The 23,777-nt window shown below is 37.4% G+C and overlaps 1 protein-coding gene across 1 annotated transcript; it reads right to left on the bottom strand.

Moving 5' to 3' along the window:
* Positions 1-926: 926 nt before the first annotated feature.
* Positions 927-14,306, bottom strand: clu (clusterin). The gene is made up of 10 exons (XM_067572213.1): positions 14,168-14,306; positions 9,378-9,536; positions 8,797-8,945; positions 7,366-7,536; positions 7,004-7,174; positions 6,417-6,630; positions 5,886-6,026; positions 3,412-3,638; positions 2,351-2,538; positions 927-1,617 (listed from the first exon to the last, which is right to left on the bottom strand). Exons 2-10 carry the CDS (start codon positions 9,490-9,492, stop codon positions 1,605-1,607), a joined length of 1,389 nt encoding a protein of 462 aa, XP_067428314.1. The 5' UTR covers positions 9,493-9,536; positions 14,168-14,306; the 3' UTR covers positions 927-1,604.
* Positions 14,307-23,777: the final 9,471 nt, after the last annotated feature.

Here is a 23,777-nt window from a genome sequence, read left to right as displayed (position 1 = left end):
ATATCATGCTCTAAGAGTTAGCACTGCAGTGAATGTAACAGAATGTTCACTATGAAAATAAATGCTTTACCTCTTCAACAACCAAGCCAAGTTTCCTAGTGTCCTACCAGCAGCTGATTATATTGACAGGGATATGCCCAGAGTTAGCTTCACCTTAGCCCTGGATCTATAAAGCAGTCTCCCCTGTGCTTCCTGCCCTCAGTCTGGAGGCTGGAGCAGCAGTTGCAGATGCAGCAGTCTGTTACACAAGCTTTTGTTAAAATAATGTCACATTATATTGTAAAAGATCCAGCTGATGAGATACTGAGGCAACAGAAGTCATAAAAGTGTTATTCAAATCTGTTTATATTATTTCTTTTGATAGTTGCAAGATTGTTCAAGTTCTAGATACATCTTAAGGATGGTAGGCTAGCAAAGAGTCTGAATGCTCACATAAATGAGACAGTTTTTGATTTTTAAGAAATTAGCAAAACTTTCCAAAAACATGATGCTCTGTTGTAGTCTGATGGCCATAAAAGCCAAATTAATCCATTTGAAATTGTATTTATAACACAAAAAATTGTGCAAAAGTGAAGGGGTCTGACTTCTTTTTGAAGCGACAATCATTCCAAATCATGTCTCAGAAGATCATCTAGAATCTACTCTTAACCAATTTAGGAGACTTCTGGAGATCTCTTAAATTAAAGAGCATTTTTAGGTCGAAAGAAACTCGATAAATAGCTGTTCGTCTCAAGTTTGCAAGTAGATTTTTTACTTTTATATTTAAGTAAAGTCTAAAATTTAACTTTCAGCAGTTTGATAAATATAGACCATGTCCACAGAGACGTATATTGAATCCATAAATGAGAAATTCTTTATTCGCCAAGTGTTAATCACTTTTAAATGCTCAAATTCAGAGTAAGATGCAACAGAAAAGACAGACAGAATGGGTTTGAGTAGGTTTTATTGATCTCTATGTATTGCTTCATTGCTAGACTGTTGTACAGAGGGGCTCAAAGTAATCCTGAAAATGATCAACTCTGTTGGACAGAGAAACCTTATTACATTTTCACTTATCCCAGCTTTAATCAGTGATTTTTAACCCTGTTAATTAACCACTTCAACCAACTCAGATAATAACAATCAGAGATCTGTAGAAGGGCCAATCAAGGGATTAAAGTCACTGAAACAACCAAATTAACTCACTCTAATGTCAGTTTTCCTGCAACAAATCAAATCTTTACTTTACGGAATTGTGGTGAATGAGATATTAGTTTAATCTGCATGTGTTAAAGTTACATCAATGTTGTTTTTTAACTAAAACTCAAGCATTTTTAGAGCTGCGGCCCTTTTTTGCCCAGCTTGCATATGATATGAGGCCTACATATGGTATGAGGTACTACAGACATGTATCTATCTACTAAATATCTTCTCTTACAGCAGGACAAAGAGCTCTAATGTAACAATATAAATCTCTGAGGTTAAACTGTAAAAGCAGGACTTGGAGAGAGTTTACAACAGAATCAGTGGGTTGGCTTCGGGATTTCCAGGTTTGTTTTGATGTTGATGAATCCAGAACATTCTCTTTGTCAGCAGACAGTGCAGGTTGGGCTGCAAATCCAACTTTATTTGACCACACTGGGAAAAAAACAAACAGATGGAGATCAGGATTTGAAAGGGATTCTTTTCATCCCAGCTAAATCATAAAGTAAGCTGACATGAATTCTCATTGTCATAGTGTTAAATTGAACACAAGAGCCCACTAAATAGACAGGATTGAGCATAATATCTATATTTCATATCGCAAAAAGTACTCAAATCATTTTCCAAAGTAAAATTGGCAATATCAGATTATCAAATTACTAGTTTATATGGAAAAAATACTCTTTTCCGATCAGTTGAAAAGAACGGAAATAAGAAAAGACGTGAAAAGAAGGAGGGAAGGAAAAGAAGGGTTAGAAGAAAGGAAAAAAATATTGTTTTGGTAATAATGTTCATATTTTAAATGTAATTAGTAATTAGTAATTATAACTGACAGTAGAAAAGGTCAGTTTCTCTCAGAAATGCAGTGAAGTGAAAGTTGAAAGTCTCTCAGACAGAATCCCCCAAGTAAAGTACCAGCTGACCTAATGTTTGTACTTTGAACTACACACAGTAAAGTAGTTAAACATAGGTACTTTGGTCTTTTGCCACTACTATTATCTTAAAAAGGAGAAAATTAATAACTTAAAGAAGCATTGAAATGACAGTAAATGGTCGTAACCTTTAGAATATGTGCCGGTCCAGACACATTAACTAACAACAAGAAAATATATCAAATATTTGTTGGTTAACTCTTTACAAGTGCTTGAACTGGCTGCTGGACACTCACACACTGGTTTCCTTGTAGTTGTCCAGAGCCTTCTGGGCCACCACCTCGGAGAACTTGGGGTCAGTCCAGGGGATGTCACCCGGGACGCTGAAGTTCATGGGTGGTGAGTCGAAGAGCTGCACAGACACTTTGGTTTCTTCTGGCTCCGTATCCTCATCAGGCTTCTCCTCGCCGTCCCTGCAGATCACCTACAATACAGAAAAGAAGGGTTTAGCTGCACATCCAGTTTTTCTGCCTACAGTCAACATACATGCATTTTCATTGATATATTCTGCATGCATGCAGATATAGTGGGCAGATACTGGCTTGTACAACTCCAAATTCAGTAATTTTCAGTTGAATTATTGCTGTAACACCTTAAAAAGAAAAACTCTCAAAACGCTTGTACCTTCTGTACTTTTTAATACCATAAAATCCAATTTGCAAGGTGGTAGTCAAGCTAAAAGTAAGGTTCAAGGTTGCTTTTATTGTCTCTAAAAAGAGAAAATTGTCTTAAGGCCTAAACGCACTGGTAGCGTCTGACGGGCGCGTTTGAACTACACCTTCCTCTCTGCATTTCTCATTTTCATTCATTCATTACGTCCAACTAATGCAGCAGTTAATACAAAGGTTCTGTGGTGTTGGCATTTCAAATCTGATGCTTGCAGTGCGCCATAGGAGCATCAATTGATAATTGACAAGCGTCAGATGACATGCGTCAATTATCGCTTTTGGGCCTTTAGATTTAATGCATTACATTGTCATATCTTTCAGATTTCTCTGTATCATGACCCTGCATAAAATCAGAAAAAATCTCTATCCATTTCTGTACCACCTTTTTAGAAATTCATATTTTGTTCATGAACTTTTGGATAAGACGCAAATGTCCTCATGAGAATTTAAAGCAAGCAAACCAAGATATATAATGGAATATTGATTTTGGCTGCAAATTGCACCCTCAACAAGTAGAGGTTCTCCAAACCAAAACTTACACAGAGGAACTGAGAAGGATAAAGAATAAAAGACTGCTTTGGAGCTAAACTGAATGTGAGCAACAAGTTCAGACGGCCTACAGTACGTACCGTCTGAACTTGGAAGATGTTGTCCTTTGAGTTGGTGTTATTGACCAGAGATGACACCCAGCCGAACTGCTTGTTGAACAGGTCCAGGATGGAGGAGGTGTTAAACATCTGCTCCTCAAACCTCTTCAGGAGGGTGTTGTACTGCTGGGTGAAACGCTCTGCCATGGCCAGCGCCTCCTCCAGCTCCTCCTTCAGGGGGCCCTCCAGAGGTTTCTTCCCAGAGCAATCTGCAAAGAAAACAGGCAGAAGACGAGCATATGTCATCCTGGAGCTCAAGTACGGTTAGGAAAATCTGTTTGGTGCTAAAATGGGCTTAAATGACTGAAGGTCATGATAACAATTCCTAAACATGATAGAAGTTGCAGTTTGTTTTATTGTAGGATTTTTGAACAAGGAAATCTTCTCACTGTCGTGTGGGAGGAACCATTTGTAAAATCTGATAACAGCTGCTAACAATAAAATTCTAGGAACACGATTTGATATTTTGGGAAATATGCTTAATTGCTTTCTTACCCCAAAGTTAGATGAGAAGATCAATACCTCTTTCAAGTATAATATAAGTATTGATGTTCTCAGCTCTCAAAGAAAGTGCATTAGCAGATTTTCCAAAACATCAAACTATTTATTTAATGAGAAAAACATAATGAAGTTAGTTGATTTTTACCCATGCTAGCAGCGTGGCTCAATGTATGGCAATGTTGGTCTGTCAGTTGGTCCAGTCAGAAATAGCTCAACAACTAATGGATTGCTGTAAAATATTTATGACGTCCCCTGACTTTTCCTCTAGCGCCATCACCAGGTCAAAATTTTTAGTTGTCCAATACTTGCGCTTATGATCAAATACCTACGAAATGAATGCAATTTCCATAACTTTGTGTTTAGTGTTAATTAGCAAATTCTAGCATGCTTATGTGCTAAACTAACATGAACATGGTAAACATTATACATGCATCACATTAGTATGCTAGCATTGTTGTGAGCATGTTAGCATGACGGTAGGCCAAACCAACCATTTAAAAGTGTGTTGTCACTCTTACATAAATACGTTCCTCCAGGTTTTTTTTGTGATTATTGCAGCCAAAAATGCTTGATTTTGCAGCAGCTTTTTTCAAAAGTTGTGATACAATTGTATGTTTTGTGTGTTCCAATTGCAGTAAAATTGAAGGAATTGGGAAAAATTGCAAGAAAAGGAAAATAATGCTATTATTTAAAAAATACTACCAATGAAGAGTCATATGTAATCACTTACTTTGATAAAAAGGTTACTGTATATCACAGAGACAACTATATTTCAGTGCTAATTTTTTAAATTTACTTCCTGAACATGAGAACCATGAGCTCAAAGTTATAGAAAAAGAAAAATATTGTACTTGAGTTCACTTTATAAGCCTTTATTAAATAAACATTCATCTCAACATTAAAAAAATCAGTCAATAATGCCATTAAAATAAATCCATTAACAGAAAGAATATAGTTTCATTTCCAACTGGTATTCTTTTGACTAACTGAATGCAAACTTCATTTAGGAACATTTGGGAATAGTTTTTCTTGGTCTATGGCAGTACTTTTTGTTGGCAGGTGAGATTTGTCCATTTTCCACCTGAACATGCACTTGAATCCTTGCTGAATGCGCTGTGATGACATAAATTACCATGACACAAAATGCGACAATTGGCCCAAATCACAAGCAGTCTGTTGATTTGGCCATTTCATGCAGAAAAATTACAGTAATTTAGCAAAATTGAAAGCTCTAGCAAATATTGTGGAGATTGCTTGAATTTGCTTACATACATATCTTAGGATTTAAATGTAGATGCTTGTAACTCCAATAAGCTGAGACATCATTCTGAATGTGAAATCAATATGAACCTCTATTTCCAAATGTCTCTCTGTCTAAAATGTAGACAGTACATCTTTGCTTTCAGAGCCTGTCCTGTCTGTTCATGGCTAGGGAACAAAAACATCATCAACATAAAGTAGGAGATTACATTATTAAATTGCATTCTCCCTCTCTGCATCCCCTGGCCATTAATTCAAAGCCCTTCCTGTTTTCAACATTATCATAAATCCTAATTGTGTTAATAAAAACATCTCTGGACCATCATTCAGGTCTCCATCTCTAGTTTCCTGCCAGAGGAAGCTGGATGAAAGGACACAGCCAGACCTTAGTGCCCTGTACCCTGTACCTTTTGAGCAGTTATTATTAGATGTTGTGTTATGTGTTATGACATCTGACATAATTTTATATTATTATATTTTCATATTATGTCATTTACTGTGTTGGTTTGCTCTGTTTATTTTTGCTGCCTATATATGTTACACATTTGCAAACTTTTGTACTTTGTTTTTAAAGTCTACATCATCATCATCATCATTGCTATCATTATACCTTTATTGTATCCATGTTTATATTTTTAACTGATGATTTTTAACTGAGTTTTGGTCACAAACACTTCACCAGAGACTTATCTTACCAATATGTTGGATGTCTTTGCACTTCTGACACTCGTCGCGGAACTTGAGGCAGCCAGCTGAGTTGCGACGAATCTCTCTGCAGGTCATCTTGCCGTTGCCAAAAGGTTTGGTGATGACCACGTCCTCATTCACAATGCCATCTGCGACCAGACACAAACACACAGTTTACAACATGTCTGTTTCCAAATCACAACTTTGTGTTAATTTTTTATTCATGGTTTGAAACTAGCTTAAAAACCCTGTAAAGTCCACTCACAAATCGATAAATCCTAAACTCACTTTTTCTAATCAGAATTTTATTGCTCTTCAAACAACTACAAAGGTTTAGATGAGTAGAATTGACAGGGCAACAATATTAAAACTGATGTTAATGATCTTTTAACATCCTTCAGTAGAATTTTTCATGCAGATCTTTAACTTGTAATGGAGTATTTTTACATTTCTGTATTGGTACTTTTACTTAAGTAAAGGATCTGAATACTTCTTCCACTGCTGGTTGTGATTCAGGTAGAGGATGTTAGAGAACATACCCTCATTAGGAAGTGTGTCAGAGTCAAGGTCCATCATGGAGCCCATGGAGCCGAAGAAGTTCCTGCCCATGCCCATCATGGGGGAGAACAAACTCTGGAAGCCGTGGAAAGGCTCGTGGAAGACTGTGCGAATGACTCTGCTCCGGCGAGCGTAGGGTCCCCAGAAACTGGGCAAAAGGAAACTTGGAGGGTTGTAATGCACATGATCAGCCACCTGAGGAGCGTGAAGCACACAGAAACAGAGCTGATGCTGTTATACCTGTTAACCACCTCCTGAGAGAAATATCTGGCTCTTCAGCTGCTAAATGCTCCACTATGTTCACCAGCTAGTCACTAACTGTGTTTGCCTGCTGTAGCTGGAAACAAAGTTATTGACAGCAGTGAGAGTGAATGAAAACTAGAGCTGCAATGATTCATCAATTGACAAAAAGTTAATTAGCAACTATCTTGTCTATCTTGTTACTATGTTGTCCCTGAATGTTGGTGGGCAGAATTAAGTGTTACTGACTGTAGTCAATACAACTATCACAGTAAATATGTATCTGTATGTCCAGTGTTTATTCCTATGGTCTACAGGTGAACAGTACCTTCATACTGTCTGAAAATATGCTGTCCACTCCGTCGGCCATCTCTGAGTATTTCTCCTCCAGGTTCCTGAACTCTGTGTTTTGTCGTTGTCCCTCCTGCTCCAGGTCGTCTATCTTCTCCCCGTTGATCCAGATGGAGAAGGGAGAGGATCGGTTCAGCACGTCCTCCAACTACAGAGAAAGGGAGAATTAGTATTTTCATTTTTTTAAATCCATATTTATAATACCAATACTAAAAAGATGCTAGACAGTAAGTAAGGCAGTAAAGGAAGTAAGTGCTCTTTGCAGTAAAAATGAAAATACTATACTACTTGCCATCATATAGTATTACTAGCTATTACGAGTTATTACGAGTATCTGACCTGGCGTCCCACCAGTCCAGATCCACTGCTGCATGTGCGGGAGTAGTACTTGATGCAGGTGTTCTTCAGACAGGGCTTACACTCCTCCCATAGAGCCTTCATGGTCTCGTTACAAACCTCCTCCTCCTGCTCCAGCTTAGCCTCCATCTCCTGAGCCGCACGCATCGATTCCTGCAGCAAAACAGAGACAGAGATTAAAGAGGAAATCTTTTTTCTTCTTTTTTATTGTGGTACCATCGTTAATATAAGTTGCTTATTGTTGCAGCAAAAAAATGACAGCTCCACCTACAGTTAGGAGATCACGTGATACAAAATAACACCTCTATCAATTTGCTATGTACAGAGAAAACACATAATGTAGCCCATGAAGGATGTTATACACTTTTTAAAAAAATAAAGGGATGCAACTAATGATTATTTTTATGATTGATTAATCGTTTTATCCATAAAATGATCCATGAAGTGAAAAATACCATTATAATTTCCCAGAGTCAAAGGAGACATCTTCAAATGTCCTATTTTGTCCGACTAACAGTACAAACCCTGAGGTTATTCAGTTTAATAGTATATATAACAAAGTAAAGTAATAGATCATCACATTTGAGAAGCTGAAACCAGCTGTTTACTATTTTTGCTTTAAAAATGACCAAAACGATTATATGATTATTTAAAATATTTTCTGATTAATTTTCTGTCAATCGACGAGTCAATTGATGAGTTGACTAATCATTGTGGCTCTAAACATTTTATGGAATATATTTATTATTATTATTTTTAAACAGACAGGAGAAAAGCATGTGCAGAATATGCACAGAAGAAACAAATCAATATTTGTTCTAGAGACATATCAAAGAGGGAATAAAGAAATGATATTTTTGTAATTCCTGTTGTTATAAAAAAGAGTTTTAAAAATCGTTTTCCTTTAGTTCTTGGTCTATGTCACAATGCCATTGCTAGAGCTGAGCTGAAATAACTTTTTTTTTGCAGGAATTCATTATTTTTTCAGGAAAGGATTGAGGAAAATGGCAATAAAGAAGATCCACTCTGCAAGAAAACTGTTTCTCATTTTGTCATTCTGTATCCTGTCAGCATACTGAGGTGATATCATTAAGTATTTGCTTACTTGTAGTGAGAACGGGTCTATTTTCTTCATCTTTCTTTCATCATTTGTTAAATATTTGGGTTCTTGCTGTTGCTGCTTTATAAAAGTTATAAACCACAGGATGAAGTGCTTTATAGTGACTTAAAAGTTTACTCTGCTTTGTGATGTGGCTCAAAAAAAGCACATTAACTGTTCTGTAATCACTAGACAACTCTATTGGGACAAAATATGTCAGTGTGTTTTATTATGGATTATATTTTAATTATACTTTACCTTCATTATTTATATAAAAAAGAAGAAATTATATAATATATGTCTCATGTCTCTACCTCTTTCTGCTGCTTGGTTTTCTCCAGAGCATCCAGAAACATCTTGTGGTCCTCTGAGGATTTCTGCATCACACTCTTCATCTCCTTCACCCCATTAATGGCGTTTTCAATCTGTTCATCCAGATATTTCTCTCCCTGGAGTGAAAGCCCTGTGAAGAAAAACATATAACATGCATTTTCACTTCAACTGTGAACGCAAAATACAATATCATGTATTGCTCCTGCGTCTCTTCCCAAGCTGACACATTTCTGTTCAAAGTAAATGATAATTATATGTTTTTATCTTCATTTATGTGCACGTGTTTGCAAACAGAAGAAGAAATTTACAAAAAACACCCTTTAACTCTCCTCTGCTCTGTCTGTTACTGCTACATCCTCAAGTTTCCATTTTAAACATGTCATTTTTTACATATTTAAACACTGCTGGAATAGCAATCTTCATACCTGCTCATATGTTGAGGGGATTTTTTTCTTTTTCCTAAAGCTTTGCTAATTTCCAACAGGGTAAGGTGACTCCATTTTAACATTTAAAGGGTGTTTTCTGATGCCTTATATACCCCAAGAGATGCAGTGAAACTTACGGGTAAGATCCTCTTTAGATGGGTTAACGATACAGTTGGCTGAGGCCAGAAGAAGAGCCAACACAGCCAGAGTCTTTGACCCCTTCTTCTTCATCATCATCATCATCATTAACATCCTCTCTGACTCTCACGGGGCCAGCAGGCAATGATGAGAAAAACCTGGAAAAAAGAGACACAGTTAAATCTCTGCCTCCTGTTGTAATGTTGTTGTAATGTACCTGCATCTCCACTAGAGGGTGACATAAACTGTACAGAAGACAGACAGAGAGCTACGCAGTAAAAAATGAGCACACTTAATCAGCAGGTTTTCATCCTCACACAGCATAACATAAAAATAACCGCACTAATCAATACATGTAAATAATTCAGAGCCTCCTGAATGCATCATATTCCTCATCTCCGGTTTCAATCTTTAAAACACAAAGTGGGGAAATCATCACCAAGTTGACCTCAGATCAGTTTATTTTTGGGTGACTTTGACCGACGGTGCCTTTGAAAAGCATTACATAAAGAGAACAGCGAGCCCTTTCTCTGTTTAAACATTTCTCTGACGTGTACTTGGTCAGCTGCCCATGTTTTCATCAATGTCAGATTAAACAAAGACCGACTGTGGATGCTGATTTTTTTTTTTTTCCCTCTTCTTCACACACACAAGATAGAGACTGATAGAGTGATGAATGATACAGAGAGAAAGTCATTAGACAGAAGGACTGGCCTTCGCTTCTTTGTTTGCAGCTTTTCTTGTGCAGTATAAATCTCCTTCTCTGAGTTTAATCTGTTGATTAATTCTACAGCCACCTTTAATCCTCTGTTTTCTTCTAACTCAGCAGAGGGTTTCAAATGTACCAACCTGCCATTTTCAAGCAGGGTAATGACATTTTAACATGCATAAGAAAGTTAGTGAATTTATATTATACTAAAATCTGAAAGTATTAGGCTTCAAGTGTTTGTCGAACATCTCATCCCAAAATCATTGACATTAATCTGCTTCAGCCTCAAGAGCATTAGTGAAGTTGACCACAGATGTTGGGTGATAATGTCTGGCTCACAGTTCATTCCAAACATGTGAGATGAGGTCAGGCCTCTGTGCAGGCCGGTCAAGTTTTTCGCAAGAAACCATCTCTTCATGGACCTCGCTTTGTGCATGGGAGCACTGTCATGTAAAAAGAGGAAAGAGTTTTTTTCCCAAAGTGTTGCCACAAACTTGTAACCACACTACTGTCTTGCACTGGGTGACATGTTCCTTCACCACGAAGATTACAATCGCAGTAGTTTGTTTTGAAACAGCTCCTCAGACAGTGATCATGTTTTCAGTCTCAGGAGAGTTGTTCCGTGTACGGCAGACGCCACTGCACAGTTCTGTTTATAGAGCTTCACTAGCTTGTTGTGCAGCATATCACAACCTTTTGACTTTGTACTACATTGTTAATAACTTTAGTATAAAGTCAAGAGGTTGTCATATGTAGCACAACAAGCTAGCAAAATTCCTGTGCATGTGCATGTGCAGTGGCGTCTGCCGTACACTGAACTGCTCTTCAGAGACTGAAAACATGATCATTGTTTAGTTTTTGGAGCCGTTCTAAACAAACCAGCATGACTGTAATCTTTGTGTTGAAGGAATATGTTAATCAGTACAGCGGTGTGGCTCACTGACATGATTCATGGTTTTTGGACAACAATGGAGGTCTATGGCACAGAGGAATAAGATAAAGCTATATCAGGCTTTGGATACACACGCAATACTTGTAAGTAGGATCAATTCATGGTTTGGCTCTACATGAGATTTGTTGACAATAAGAAAAATATAGAAAATTGCTAGTCAAATCCTTTAACGTTTCCTGTAGTTGGGACTAAGGGGCCCAGCCTGAAGACCAAAAGTAGTGGACAGGTGTGTCCACATACTTTTGGCCATATAGTGTAAGTTGAATTACGGCAAGTCACCATATTATCCAAGGTAAGAGTGACACTGACCTGTATGCAATAAAGAGTTATTTGCTGATCATTAAAACTTAGTTTTCTTTTTCAAATAAAATATATCTTATGTAAGTTTAGATGAGAGAAATCTTCTTCATGTCATGCAGTCAATTTTGAGCACAGTTGCCTGCTCGCCCACCATCTCTTGTTCCTATGGAAACAAGCAAAGTGTTTTTGCATCATATCTTGTATAAATTTAACCAATAAGTTTTACATTAATTTCTTATTCAACCCCCGCACATGCAATTCAATTCAATTCAATTCAGTTCACACATAAACATGCTCATTCAGCTTGCTGCAGCTTTTGATTGAAGCTATATGATGTTTATGATGTGACATATTTAGTCTTTATTGCTGCAATCAAACAGAAATTCACAGATTTGGTATTTGGTAATAGAAATTTTGGGATCTCCCTTCTCCACTAGAATATAAAATGTCCGATGACCTTTGACATAAAACTAGAATCATGTATCATTCAGCACACTGCATGCTAAAGTGTTATACAGAACCAGGGAAACAGTCAACAGTCATCACACAGCAGATAAATTCAGTGTACTGATGTTACAACCTCTCTGAATCTTAGTGCATTCCTTTAATCTGATGTGAAAAACAAAGGAACAAACAAAAATATGTGACCAACTATTCCAAACCCAGCAGGACTTGGCGTCCACCTGGGAGCAAAGAAAGTGTCCCACTTTCCTCTCTACAGCATCTGAGCTCATGTTCACGAGTTTCACACTTCCAGTACAGGAAACTGCAGCCGCAAACACCATGGGGTCGTTATTCAAGTGAAAGTAAACCTTAATTACAGCATGCTGGTTAATGGAAGGTTTGTCAACAGGAAATGACTGTTTCCGGATAGGCCTTTTTAATGAGAAAAAAACCAGAATCAGTTTGGTGTTCAGAGAGTGCAAAGAATGAGAAGTAGCAACAGACAGATCCCTGGAGAGTTAAACACAGTTAAACAAGAGACAGTTAAACAAACAAAAAGAAGAGAAGAAAAAAAGGTAAAATAATTTACTATGCAGAGGCTGAGCTCCATTACTTGCAGAATAACAGCCACAGGGATCCTGGTTACACAACCGAACAATAGTCCAGATGTTGCTTGTAAGGCCTTCCAGAAAGTTCAGTTCGCTTCATGAAGTAAAATAAAACTTTATCCTCTGGACATCTGTCCACTTGCTACACATAAAGGATTTTGAGTCCATAATAGAGCTGCAGTTGATTAATTGATCTGTTGGTTGACAGAAAAATTATTGGCAACCACTTTGAATTAATTGTTTTTGAGCTAATCGATAAAGAAAAAAATAATTAGCTGCATGTGTATCATTACTGTATAGTGAGTGTATATTACATATATTGCACTGTATTTTAATATACTATTATGTATATTGTATTCATTTATTTTATTATATTATTTTTATTATTTTATTATTATTATTATTATCTATTCATACTTATACCTCTATAACTATACCTTTATATACTTCACACATCATGGCTGCTGGATTTGCTCTACTGGATCTCTATACACAAATATTTTGCACAAGTATTGCTTTTTTAAATGTAATGTCTCTAATTTCTTTAATATCTTATCTTATCTATGTTAATTTTATTTCATTGAAACCGTTTTCTTACCTCTTAGCCTGTCTCTGTGCTGCTGTAATGTGTGAACTTCCCACTGTGAATCAATAAAATCTGATCTTTTTGTGTCTGAAAAACCTGCTTGTTTCCACTTTTGATGAATTCCCCATCTGTTTCTGTCTCATTCTCTCCGTTAGAAGCTAAAAACTTGCACAAAATGACTTTCCCAGTGCTAGAAAGAACAATTAAGTAATCTGGATCATCTGGGTTCTAATTACAACAAATGGGACAGTAGTGCGTGTGGCCTCATTTTGTCCTCTTTTCAAGTGTTTGGGGGATTTTTGTACCCAAAGGATTCACTTGTCATGCAGTCATGCTGAAATTAGAGCCAGTTCTACAACAGAAAATGTATCAAAGCTAACTAAAATCCAGTTTGGGTACAGCTAATATCACCAAAAAGTCAGTTGAATCAGAATTATTACACATGAATTTAATTTAAAATCCATCCTGCATGTATCCTCTGTTCCTCCATTCAACACTCTCACTTTCTAAATTATCAAACTGCATGTTTATATTCTTATTTTGCAGTAAGTATTGCTGCTCAGTGTGCCCAACCACAATATGATGTCATCTACCATAATCCTGTTGTTTTCATCCAAAGATGGAGGTCACACCCATGAGTGAGCACAAGCAGCAGTCAACAATGAAGTCAGCATTTCTGCATGATGCACTTCACCCATGTATGGCACTTTAAGCTTTTGAGTGAGTGTGTGTGTGTGTGTCTTTGTGTGTGTGTGTGTAGAAGCGCTTTGCCATGACCTTCTTAAGAGTTCTTATACTCTGATTCTATTTTTGATACTATGATGATACCTGTTTTAATGTATTTTGTTTTGATGTCTTTTGAATCTGTCTTGTTTTTAACTCCTGAATGCTGAATCTCCCATCTGCACAACAAATTTGGGTGCTAATAGAGAAATCCTGAACCTTGACAAAAAAACAACAACTGCAGAGATCATTTAAACTCATTTCACAGCCTAATTATAGCTTAATTATATATATGACATTACATGATCTGAACCTGAAAAAAGCAGCTAATATGATGCCTCTGTATTCTATTTATTAGGCTATAATAAGACTGTTTTCATGGCAGCCTGAAAATAAAGAGACCGTTTTCTTTTTGAGCATCAACCCAGCTGCAGACACTACAAATTAAGCCCCTGGCTGTGACTCACCTCTTTGTGTTTCCGGAGGCTCCAAACCGTCTGAGGCTGCCTCTGCTCGCTCTGCAGCTCGTATTTATACCAGCGGATAACGGGGACGGTGCATGTGATTCACTGACCAAGCATGCCGCGCGCTGCAGCCACTGTCAAGCTGCTGCAGTGCACTTCCTGCAGGTCCCTGCAAAGTAAAACCAGTATCAGGAGCCCTTCTGTTTGTTTTTTTCAAGACGAAAACTGCCCTGAAGGTGGAAGGGTAGTTGTGTTTTGTACAGTATGTTCAGATCCTTTCCTTAAGTAAAAGTTGAAATACTGTACTCTAAAAATACTACGTTACAAGTAAAAGTCTGAATTTAAAATGTTACATAAGTAAAAGTACATAAGTATTATCTGCAAAATGTACTTAAAGTATCAAAAGTAAAAGTACTCATTTTGTAGACTGGCTTCTTTTAGTGTTATATTATTATAGTATATCATATTGTTTGTTTTTATTACTAACAAACACATGTTAGATCATTTTAATGTTACACTTTAAACGGGTTCTGTGAAACACTCAGTGTCAGATTTGAGGGCAGATTATTCCACTGTACTGCTGCACTGTAGACAGATGTGTTTTTGCCCATCAGGCTACTGATGATACAAAAATGTATGACGTCTGTTGAGCTGCCTCCGGTAAATTAGCTAAGATTGTCTCTTAGTAGTGAGAAATAATTAATTGAGTACTTTGGTACCTTATTACTTTAGGTAGATTACGAGTAATAGTACTTCATCATGTTATAAAAGTGTATCATATATCTTTCTTTATTATTATTATTATTATTATTATTATTATTATTGTTGTTGTTGTTGTTGTTGTTGTTGTTGTTGTTGTTGTTAATAATAATTAGCTTGTCAAACAGGATCTTGTATCAAAATGTATGATGCACTGTTATTAAATCTATTGTGTGAAACATTGATACTTTTAACAAGTCCCCACATTATATTTGAAAAACAGAATTTGTTGCCACTAACAAATACTCAAAATATTGATATACAGCATCTAAAATGTTATGTATATTTATACAACACCCAAATATCTGTCTGTAAGTGCCTATCACAGGTGATGAACCTTCACATGATGTTTTTTTTCTGAAGTTCTACACAAGATTACAAAATTTTGTCAATATGCAATTAATTTCCTGAATAATAAATCATATTTTCTTCACAAATAGTGACACATTGTGCTCAGATGACAAAACAAGGAGCCCTACAAAGTGTGTAAGCATCCTTTGTATTTATATAAGTAAATATATAATATTAAAGTAAGTAAAATTAAAACTATATATAAGGGAATATTGTCAGTCTAAGATTCACACAACAGCATGTATCATATATTATTTATGATATATAACTGATCTTATTTTACAATATATCACACTGATGTTTGTGTTTCACTCTCCTGAGGAGTCACTGCCATTACTCCACTCAAGTAAAAAGAACTGTGTGCTTTATTTTGAAATCAGAGTCCAGTTTCCTGTCCTTTGCTAAACCCTACCTGACGTTGACACTTTGAGCCTAAGGACTTTTCCAGAAGTTTTGTAATTTATTGGCAGCTGTGCTCAGAGCTGCTGAGCAGGAAGACAAACACTTGATTCATCCTAACTGTGACTCAACACTTACTAACTTCACTGTCACGTTTCTGTATCTGCAGGTTATCAAACCAGGTCAGAAATGTACAATTTAACAATAAAAACATGAACCCAACAAGCAAAATTTGTAAAACAGTAACACAGCTCCTAAATTGAGCAAATCTAAGTAAAGCATTCAGGTATTTAATAATAAATTCATTAGTTCACTGTTATGGAAGTGTGTGAGTGTTGTGCGCCAGAGCCCTGTCTGCTGAAATATACTTTTTTCTTTTAATCATTTAATGTAATTTAAATGGGATTCTGAACAAAAAACCACAAGTCAAATGTATACAATGAAATACAAAACTTGAACAACAAGTTTTATGACTTAATGATATTTTCAGTTCAGTCAGACAACTTGTGTAAAATGTTTATTTACAGCAAGCAGAACATTAGAGTTTGGCATCATCACTCCCTGCAGCACAGAGATATTGGTGAGTGATGAGTAAATATCTTCCCCTCTAGCGAGAACCTGCAGGTGGCTGCTGGGGCTGAATGAGCAGGCAGTAATACTGTGGTGCACAGCAGCAGCAGCATTAGCAGAGGGAGAGATGGGAAATTTTGTAACTTAAAAGACCTGGCTGAAAACCTGGGGCCCTTTTCTGGGAATCATGAGGTAGACTGCTAAATATGGAGGGTGTGTTTGGTAGGTGATAAGGAGAGTGAGGCATGTCACGTCTAGCAGTGCAGCTCGAGTTGACTGCCTGAGCTTTGCACTGTGAATGTTTTTCCTTTTTGAAAATCTCAGATAAAGTCACAATAATAAAAATAGACATAGTTATTAGCTTTGCTGCAATTTCTGCAAAAGTTTTAACAGGATTTCTACAGAGGTACAGTATTTCACTGCAGACATTTGATCTCATAAAGCAGAACAAGCACAGGTGCCATTAAAGATATTAATGATCTTCTCTCTCTTCAACACTTATGTGTCCAAGTGCGCCAAGCCAGAGAGTGTTAATGTTATTAATTACACCTGCAGTGAAAAATGTCTATTGTTTGCAGGAATCTATCTATTGTTTGTAAGAGTCCAGTCCTTGTTAAGGAGGCATAGCTGTCCATAGAAAACCATGTATCTCCAAATCTGGTGATTTTAAATGTATCTGATAAACTGTAGAATTAAGTTGAGAAAAATCGCCTACTTCTTAAGCAAAATAAGCTATTTAAAAACACTGTTGCAAAGCTGAATGCGTGATACATGGTTTTCAGCATTGTAATGCACAGCTGACTCCTCGTTAGGTCTAAACAGCTCAGAGGTCCCTGAGTTTCAGCCTGTTCTGACTGAAAATCCGCCTGCGCTAACATGTAGCTTTCCGTAAATGTCAGGAGGCTTTTGGGAATTAAAAAAAAAAAAAAAAACAGCAGCGGGAGGAGAACAAAATGTTAAGACGACGGATCCTGCAGGCTTAAAACATGGAAACAAACACACAAATCATAGGACTAGGTGATGAGAACTGAGTCAAGCTGCCGTCAAATCAAATGTTATTAATACTGAAGTATCTTTAAACAAAACAGTAATACTAAAAAACAACACGAGAGGCTGTGTCATCATAGAGGGCGGATGTTCCAGTAAATCACACACGTTCATACACTCACGCACAGATTCCTTAGTTCTGTGTCAGCAGCAATCATCTCTCTGCCTAAAGGTTCACCAGCAGATAATATCTGCATTATATGTTAGTATAGCATATACATGTATTTACTTCATTAATGCATCCACCTAAATGACGTAGAGACTTTTAAACTCTACACTTATAAAACTATCAAGCACATGCATGTTCCACAAAAAGAGATAACCATGAAAAATGTTGTTTCCTCAGTAAAAAACAAACAAACTAAGGCTTACATTTAAAGATTATTTTCAAGCTAGAGTGTTTGTCTGCTCTACTGAATCTGCTAGTTGATCACCCATCAGTGTAAAAGCCGAATGTGACACTAGGTGGCAGGAACTCCTTTCTTATAAACTCTTCTCCCTTGAGGTCTTAACACTGGCTTCTTACTTCACTGTGTACTGTACACTCACAGAGCACTTTATTAGTAATGCTTTTCGATGTAATGCAGTGGAAATAAGCTTCATCAGTTATAGGATGAGTATTTTTCATATTATATATATATATTCATGCAAATATGTTCACATGTTGGAGACTGCATGGTCTGTTTACAGCAGAATGAATCTAAATAAATAAACTTTAGTGACCAGAACATCTGCGTAGAGATAATAAGGATGTAGGGAATACCAGACTTAAAAATGTGAGTGAGACATGTCCCTTTCACTCCTTCCAATATGGCCCCCATGTGTGAAATTTCAGCCAGCATAGCATCCCTCATTAAACACCAGTCTGGCTGTTTGCATGACGGGATTTTTAGCTGATTTAATCTATTAAACAAAGTTTCTATCCATTCAAAACACAGCGTGGAAATGTGACAGTATTTAAGTCACGGTGATCGTGTGGTGAAGAGTGATACTGGGCAGATATTTAATAGCATTCAGAGCCAGATGTTCAGTTTTTATATTGTTTCTAGAACTTTGTGTCTGTCATTTGTTCCTCTCTTCCTCCCTGGCCGTCTCTGTTTCTGGAGTCTTGTTCACTTCACGTCCGCTTCACTTCATCAAACCAAGATGGATGTTGTTGCAAAAGAGCAAGTTGCTGTCAGAAGGCAGTCCAGAAGACAGGATTCTTGGAGCATCTTGCGATGTTTATCCTTTACGCAGATTTACAGCCTCACTGCACTCTGAGCAGAGGTCACTCGATCACTGGTTCACTCACAACAAACAACATGAGAATTATTCACCACATACAGTACATGCAATACAAAAACAACTATAATATACATAAAAGACAGAAGAAAGCTACTGATATCAATACCAGTATGAGAATGAAGCTGCAGGAACACCACTGTTTCATCCAACAAATTTAGATGAAGATTGCACCAGAGCCTCAACATACTTAAGGACAACTTAAGATCATTTTTTTCACAGTGTTATTTTTTAACAGAAGTGAAATCAAGTCTTTTGGGCTATGCTAAAGAATTAAAACTAGATACTTGAATGTTTTTGCTTTCAAGTCTGAAGTCAAACCAAATTATCACAAATTCAAGTCTCAAATAAGTCAAGTCCCTCCACCAGTCAACTCTCAAGTCCTCACTTTTGTAACTTAAAGCACCTAATCAATATATTTATAATAACAATTGATCAAATGAGTATGTGACGTGATGGAATGTAACAAAATACGTCGATTCAAGTACTGTACTTATGTACAATTTTAGCGTGCTTTACTTGAGTATTTCCATTTTACGCTACTTTATACTTCTACTTAACTTAATACTTAACTTACTATGTAGAGATTGGTTTTCTCTTTGACATTTAAGGGTCTTTTTCTGATGATCAATATTAAAAAAAGACATTAAATCTACTTTGAGCCAATGTTGTAAAACAATAAAAGATGAAACATACCAAGGGAGGTGAATGTTTTTTACAGGCACTGTCTATCTGTAAATATACCAATAACAGAGTATTATTATACTGTAGTATAAGATCTCAGTACTTCTTCCACTACTGGCTATGTGTAATGTGAAAATGGACGCTTATTGTTACAAACTTACAGAGGGTTACCACCCGACTTTGCAGTTCCTTTCAGCCTTACAGATCGTTTTATTGTCTTTCAGCTCATTGTTTTGGTAACTTCACTGTTTTGGTTCAATCTCAACATTCAAAAATGTTTTTTGGCCACAGCAGGCAACTGTGCACTACTTGCCCAACACCAAATGACAAAATTAGCTACTAGTTAGCTGGTGAACATAGTGGAGCATTTAGCAGCAAAAGATACAGATATTTTCTCAGGAGTTGGTGGAGACCAAAACAGAGCCAGAAGCACAGTGAATATTGGACTTATATTTGTCAGGTGGCCACGACTCCAAATTAATGCTAATGTTGATTGATGTCTGCTGGGTGTGTAAATAGGCAGCTGTGTACTAAAATGTTTGCCATATCAACTTAAAATGTTATAATATATCACTGTTGTGTTCCCAGTTTGTTTGTACTGCACACATGACCAAAAATTATTGCAGGTTTAAGTCTGACTTGAGTCCAAGTCTTGAATCCCAAGTCTACATCTGGCTCTCAAACATGAGCTAGAGACAACCAGCCACATCGACTGCTACTGCCTTTGTTTCAGTAGTTATCAGTCTGACAATGACGTATGTGTGTTTACCAAATGCTACATGGCAGCAACTTACGTAAGTTGGATTTCAACATCACACAGGCCAAAAATGCACATCTGGATCTAAACCTCGCTGGCCTGAAGGTATGCTCAGTTTGTGTTGCTCAGTGTTGACAGTTTACCAGCAGCAGATCCAGTGTGACTAATCTAATTATCTGTTGCGTGACCCGCTGCAAACTTTTGTTTTTCTCCACTTTCTGTGTGTGTGGGTGGGTGTATGTGTGTGTGTGTGTGTGTGTGTGGGTGTGTGAGTGGAGGTATCCAGATGGTTGACAGAGACGGCTGTACTGTAGTGTGTGTGTGTGTCTGTGTGTGTGTGTGTGTGTATGTGTGCATCCTGTGCCAAGCTGCTCCAGCATTCATTCGGCCAACTGGTGAAGTAAAACCATGTAGCTCTGCTGCCAGTCCCCAACCGGTGGCATGAATTTCAACACACACACTCACATGCAAAGAGAAATGCTCTGCTGGCTTCTGACACAAAACATAATTATCACCAGGTTTAAAGGGTTAGCCTGGATTTTTTGAAGTGGGGTGGTATGAGGTATTTATCCAGAGTCAGGATACGCCAAAGATCCGCTCTCTGACCCAAACAGCTGATCTGCGGTGTGATACAGTGTGCAGCATGCGTAGGAACACGGAAGTCCTAGGGTTGAGAAAATGTAGTGCCAAAGGAAAGGGCTGTCTGACGGCAAGGTAAAGCGGTGAAAATATTCTAAATATAGCGTACACTTAAACTGATATTTATTCTTTTAGGTGGGCCTTTTTTTTTGGTGGCCCAAATACGTTTTGCTGCTGTCCCAGTCCACAGCACTACATTGTTTAGCTTCTGTCTGCTTCTCCAAACTGGTAGTGTGCCAATCGCCATCTACTGTTGGTAATACACTATCTATGGATAAGTACCTAATACAACCCCACTTCAAACAATCTAAACTAACTAACTTTAATTGGTCCCATTGGTGGTACTGAATGACCGGCGGCTGACAGGCTACAGATGGACTTCAAACATTTGTATGATTCTGGCATCAATTTAGGGGAATTGTGTTTCTATGAGTGTGTGGATAGAAGCATGAGTATGCACTGAAATGTGCATGAACTACGCTGATTGAGAAACTCCACAATGTAATCAAAGGCTGGTGGTTTGATGATCAAAGACCAGCTGAGCAACGCTGGTCATTAAAATACCTAATAGACTCCTTGTTTCTATGTACTGTAGCTTTCAGAGCTGTAAAAACTCTGCTGTACTCTTCTAGTGAAGGAAAAGAGAGGAGAGAAAGATGTGGCCTAATTCTCAAAAGGACATTATTCACTCTTGGTTACGGTTGCTATGGTGATGCGGTGCAAAACAATTTGGCAGCACTGAAATGTCCTGATACAAATAATCACTTCAAATAATGTCCTACGGGATATTAGAGCTGTTGGTACTTGAAAGTGTTTATTTAAATAGTTTTTCTTGATTGGTTGACCATGATGTCAGCATGATGTATTTAAAATGTGTGCCTATGTGCTGCTGTTTTACTTTGCTCTTTGTCATGTTAGCCATTTGCCTGAGGAAGAAGGACTTTTTGTACCACATTAAAATATACTCTATATGGGCTTTACTGTATGAGGGGACTCATCGGTTGTTAATAAAACATATGTTAATGTTTTCAAGATCTGTAATTAGCCATTTATGAGAATAACGTTTATGAAAAATCACTTTGGCTCATGTATACAGTCTTCCAGCTTTATGCTCAGGGGTAGAAACTTTATTAATACCTTTTTACATTCTAATAAGTTGTAAATATTTGTCAGTCATTAATTCAAAATCTTAATGATAATCCATTATATTTGCAGTTGTAAATGTCAATGTGTTGTTAATAAAAGATTATGGCTGGACTCTGCAGATCTAGGAGATAAGTGGTCACACAGTCCATTGGAGAGATTTTCCCTATGAATGTAAGAGTAAGTGACCATATTAACCATTTGTAAAGCCATTTGTTACAACTTATAAAGCTTTGTAAAGTATCCTTGTGGTATTGTGGCCGTTAACTGTAGATAAAACATATACACTGCAACACTGACAATCTGGCAAGGAGTGAATAAATCTGGGCAGGTATATATGCTAGTGGGGCTGATGAGATAATGAGCAGCAGATTGGGATGATTTGGGAAGGAGGAACAGGTGAGCAGGTGAGTGTGGGACTCAGATGACTGGGATAGGTGGAAAGTCTGGGGGCGTCTGGTGGGCAGGTCTGGAAAATTCCTCACAAATGAATGAGCCAAAATAGCAGTGGCTGGACACTGGGACAGAGTGCCATTGTGACATAATGGACCTTGTTTTCTCTACTGCTGTTTCCAATGTCAAGAATGACCTCTGAACTCCAGTTTTAAGCCAACATGGAAGAGACGTTTTTAAAGTGCTCAGAAAAATAAAAATGTGGACATCTACAATTCCATGACAACTCAACAAACTCCACATCAAAAGATCCAGATCAGTTACTCAATAGACCCTGTACTCGGCTAACTTTTTGACATTTTGAGCCAGTTCCAGGGCTCTGGTATTGTGCATGCTCACTCACTGACATAGCTAACTGGGACAATTAATGGAATGGAGCCATCGTTAATGTTATTATTTACACCTGTGCTTTCCCTGCTTAGTCAAGTCAAAATGCCAGCTGTGAAAAAGGATTTGTTGATCTTGTGGTGGGACTGTTTTCTCAACTGAATGATGTGTTTTCATTAAAGTTAATGAGTCATAAATGAGAATTTTTCAAACAAATGACACAAAAGAAACTATAAAGTCATGTTGGTTCCTAACAACAAGCAAAACAAATTTTAAGCACTAGCATACTTTATTGATGCGTTGAAACAATAAATACTGGAATGTCATTATTTTACAAGAATGAGCTTAGAGAAAGAGAGCAACACTTTATATTCCTCTGAAAACAAAATGGGGAAGTAGTCTGTTTTCACAGCCTACACACGAACAGATGCACACAACATGTACAGTATGTGGTCACGTTGCACATGTACATGCATATCTTACGTATACTCTTACATCTACTTGCAGACACATATGGTCATGTGTACAGAGACAGCATAGATCTCAACATACAGTTTTATTTAAAACTCCTGCCCCCGTCCCTCCTTCCTCTTTAATGTTTTATTTATATTACCAACTGGAGGGTGAAATATACATCTTGTTTAGTACTTCATAACCATATCCAAGTGTCACAGTGACTCAGTGCAGAAGATGAAATATAGGAACTGAAAATCTACAATGCCAGACAGCCGATAGAGTTGCCTCGTCAGCTGGATGGCCAGATGTGTATGTTGGTGCGAGAGTTACACCTGCTGTAAGTTTTAGACACTGGTAGTCGAGGTTATTGGGAGAAAACTAAGAAGAGTGCAAACTGGTGCCAGGTAGGGATTATAGCTTTGACATGTGTCTGTGTGTGTTTGTGTGTAGGTGTGTGTTCGCAGAAACTATTTCCTGTCTCGCAGGCCAAGGCCACAGATATTCAAGGTGCTCACTCCACGATGTTAGAACATTTGTTAGCAATTAGCCTCGGCCACAAAACTGACTCTCAACAAAACACATGAACCCTCCCTCCCTCTCTCTACCCCTCCCTTTCCTTTTTTTTTTCTTCTCATCCTGTCCCTTTTCCAGTCCCTCCCTCATTTTCCAGTTTCTTTGTTCCCCTCCCATCTTTCTCTCTCTCTCTCCTTCTTTCTTACCACCCTTCTTCCTTTTCTTCATCCC

This window comes from Thunnus thynnus, chromosome 18, assembly GCF_963924715.1.
Source record: "Thunnus thynnus chromosome 18, fThuThy2.1, whole genome shotgun sequence".
Lineage (NCBI taxonomy): Eukaryota > Metazoa > Chordata > Actinopteri > Scombriformes > Scombridae > Thunnus > Thunnus thynnus.
Note: the sequence above shows the minus strand (reverse complement) of the source record. Positions and strands in the feature narration are given on the sequence as shown.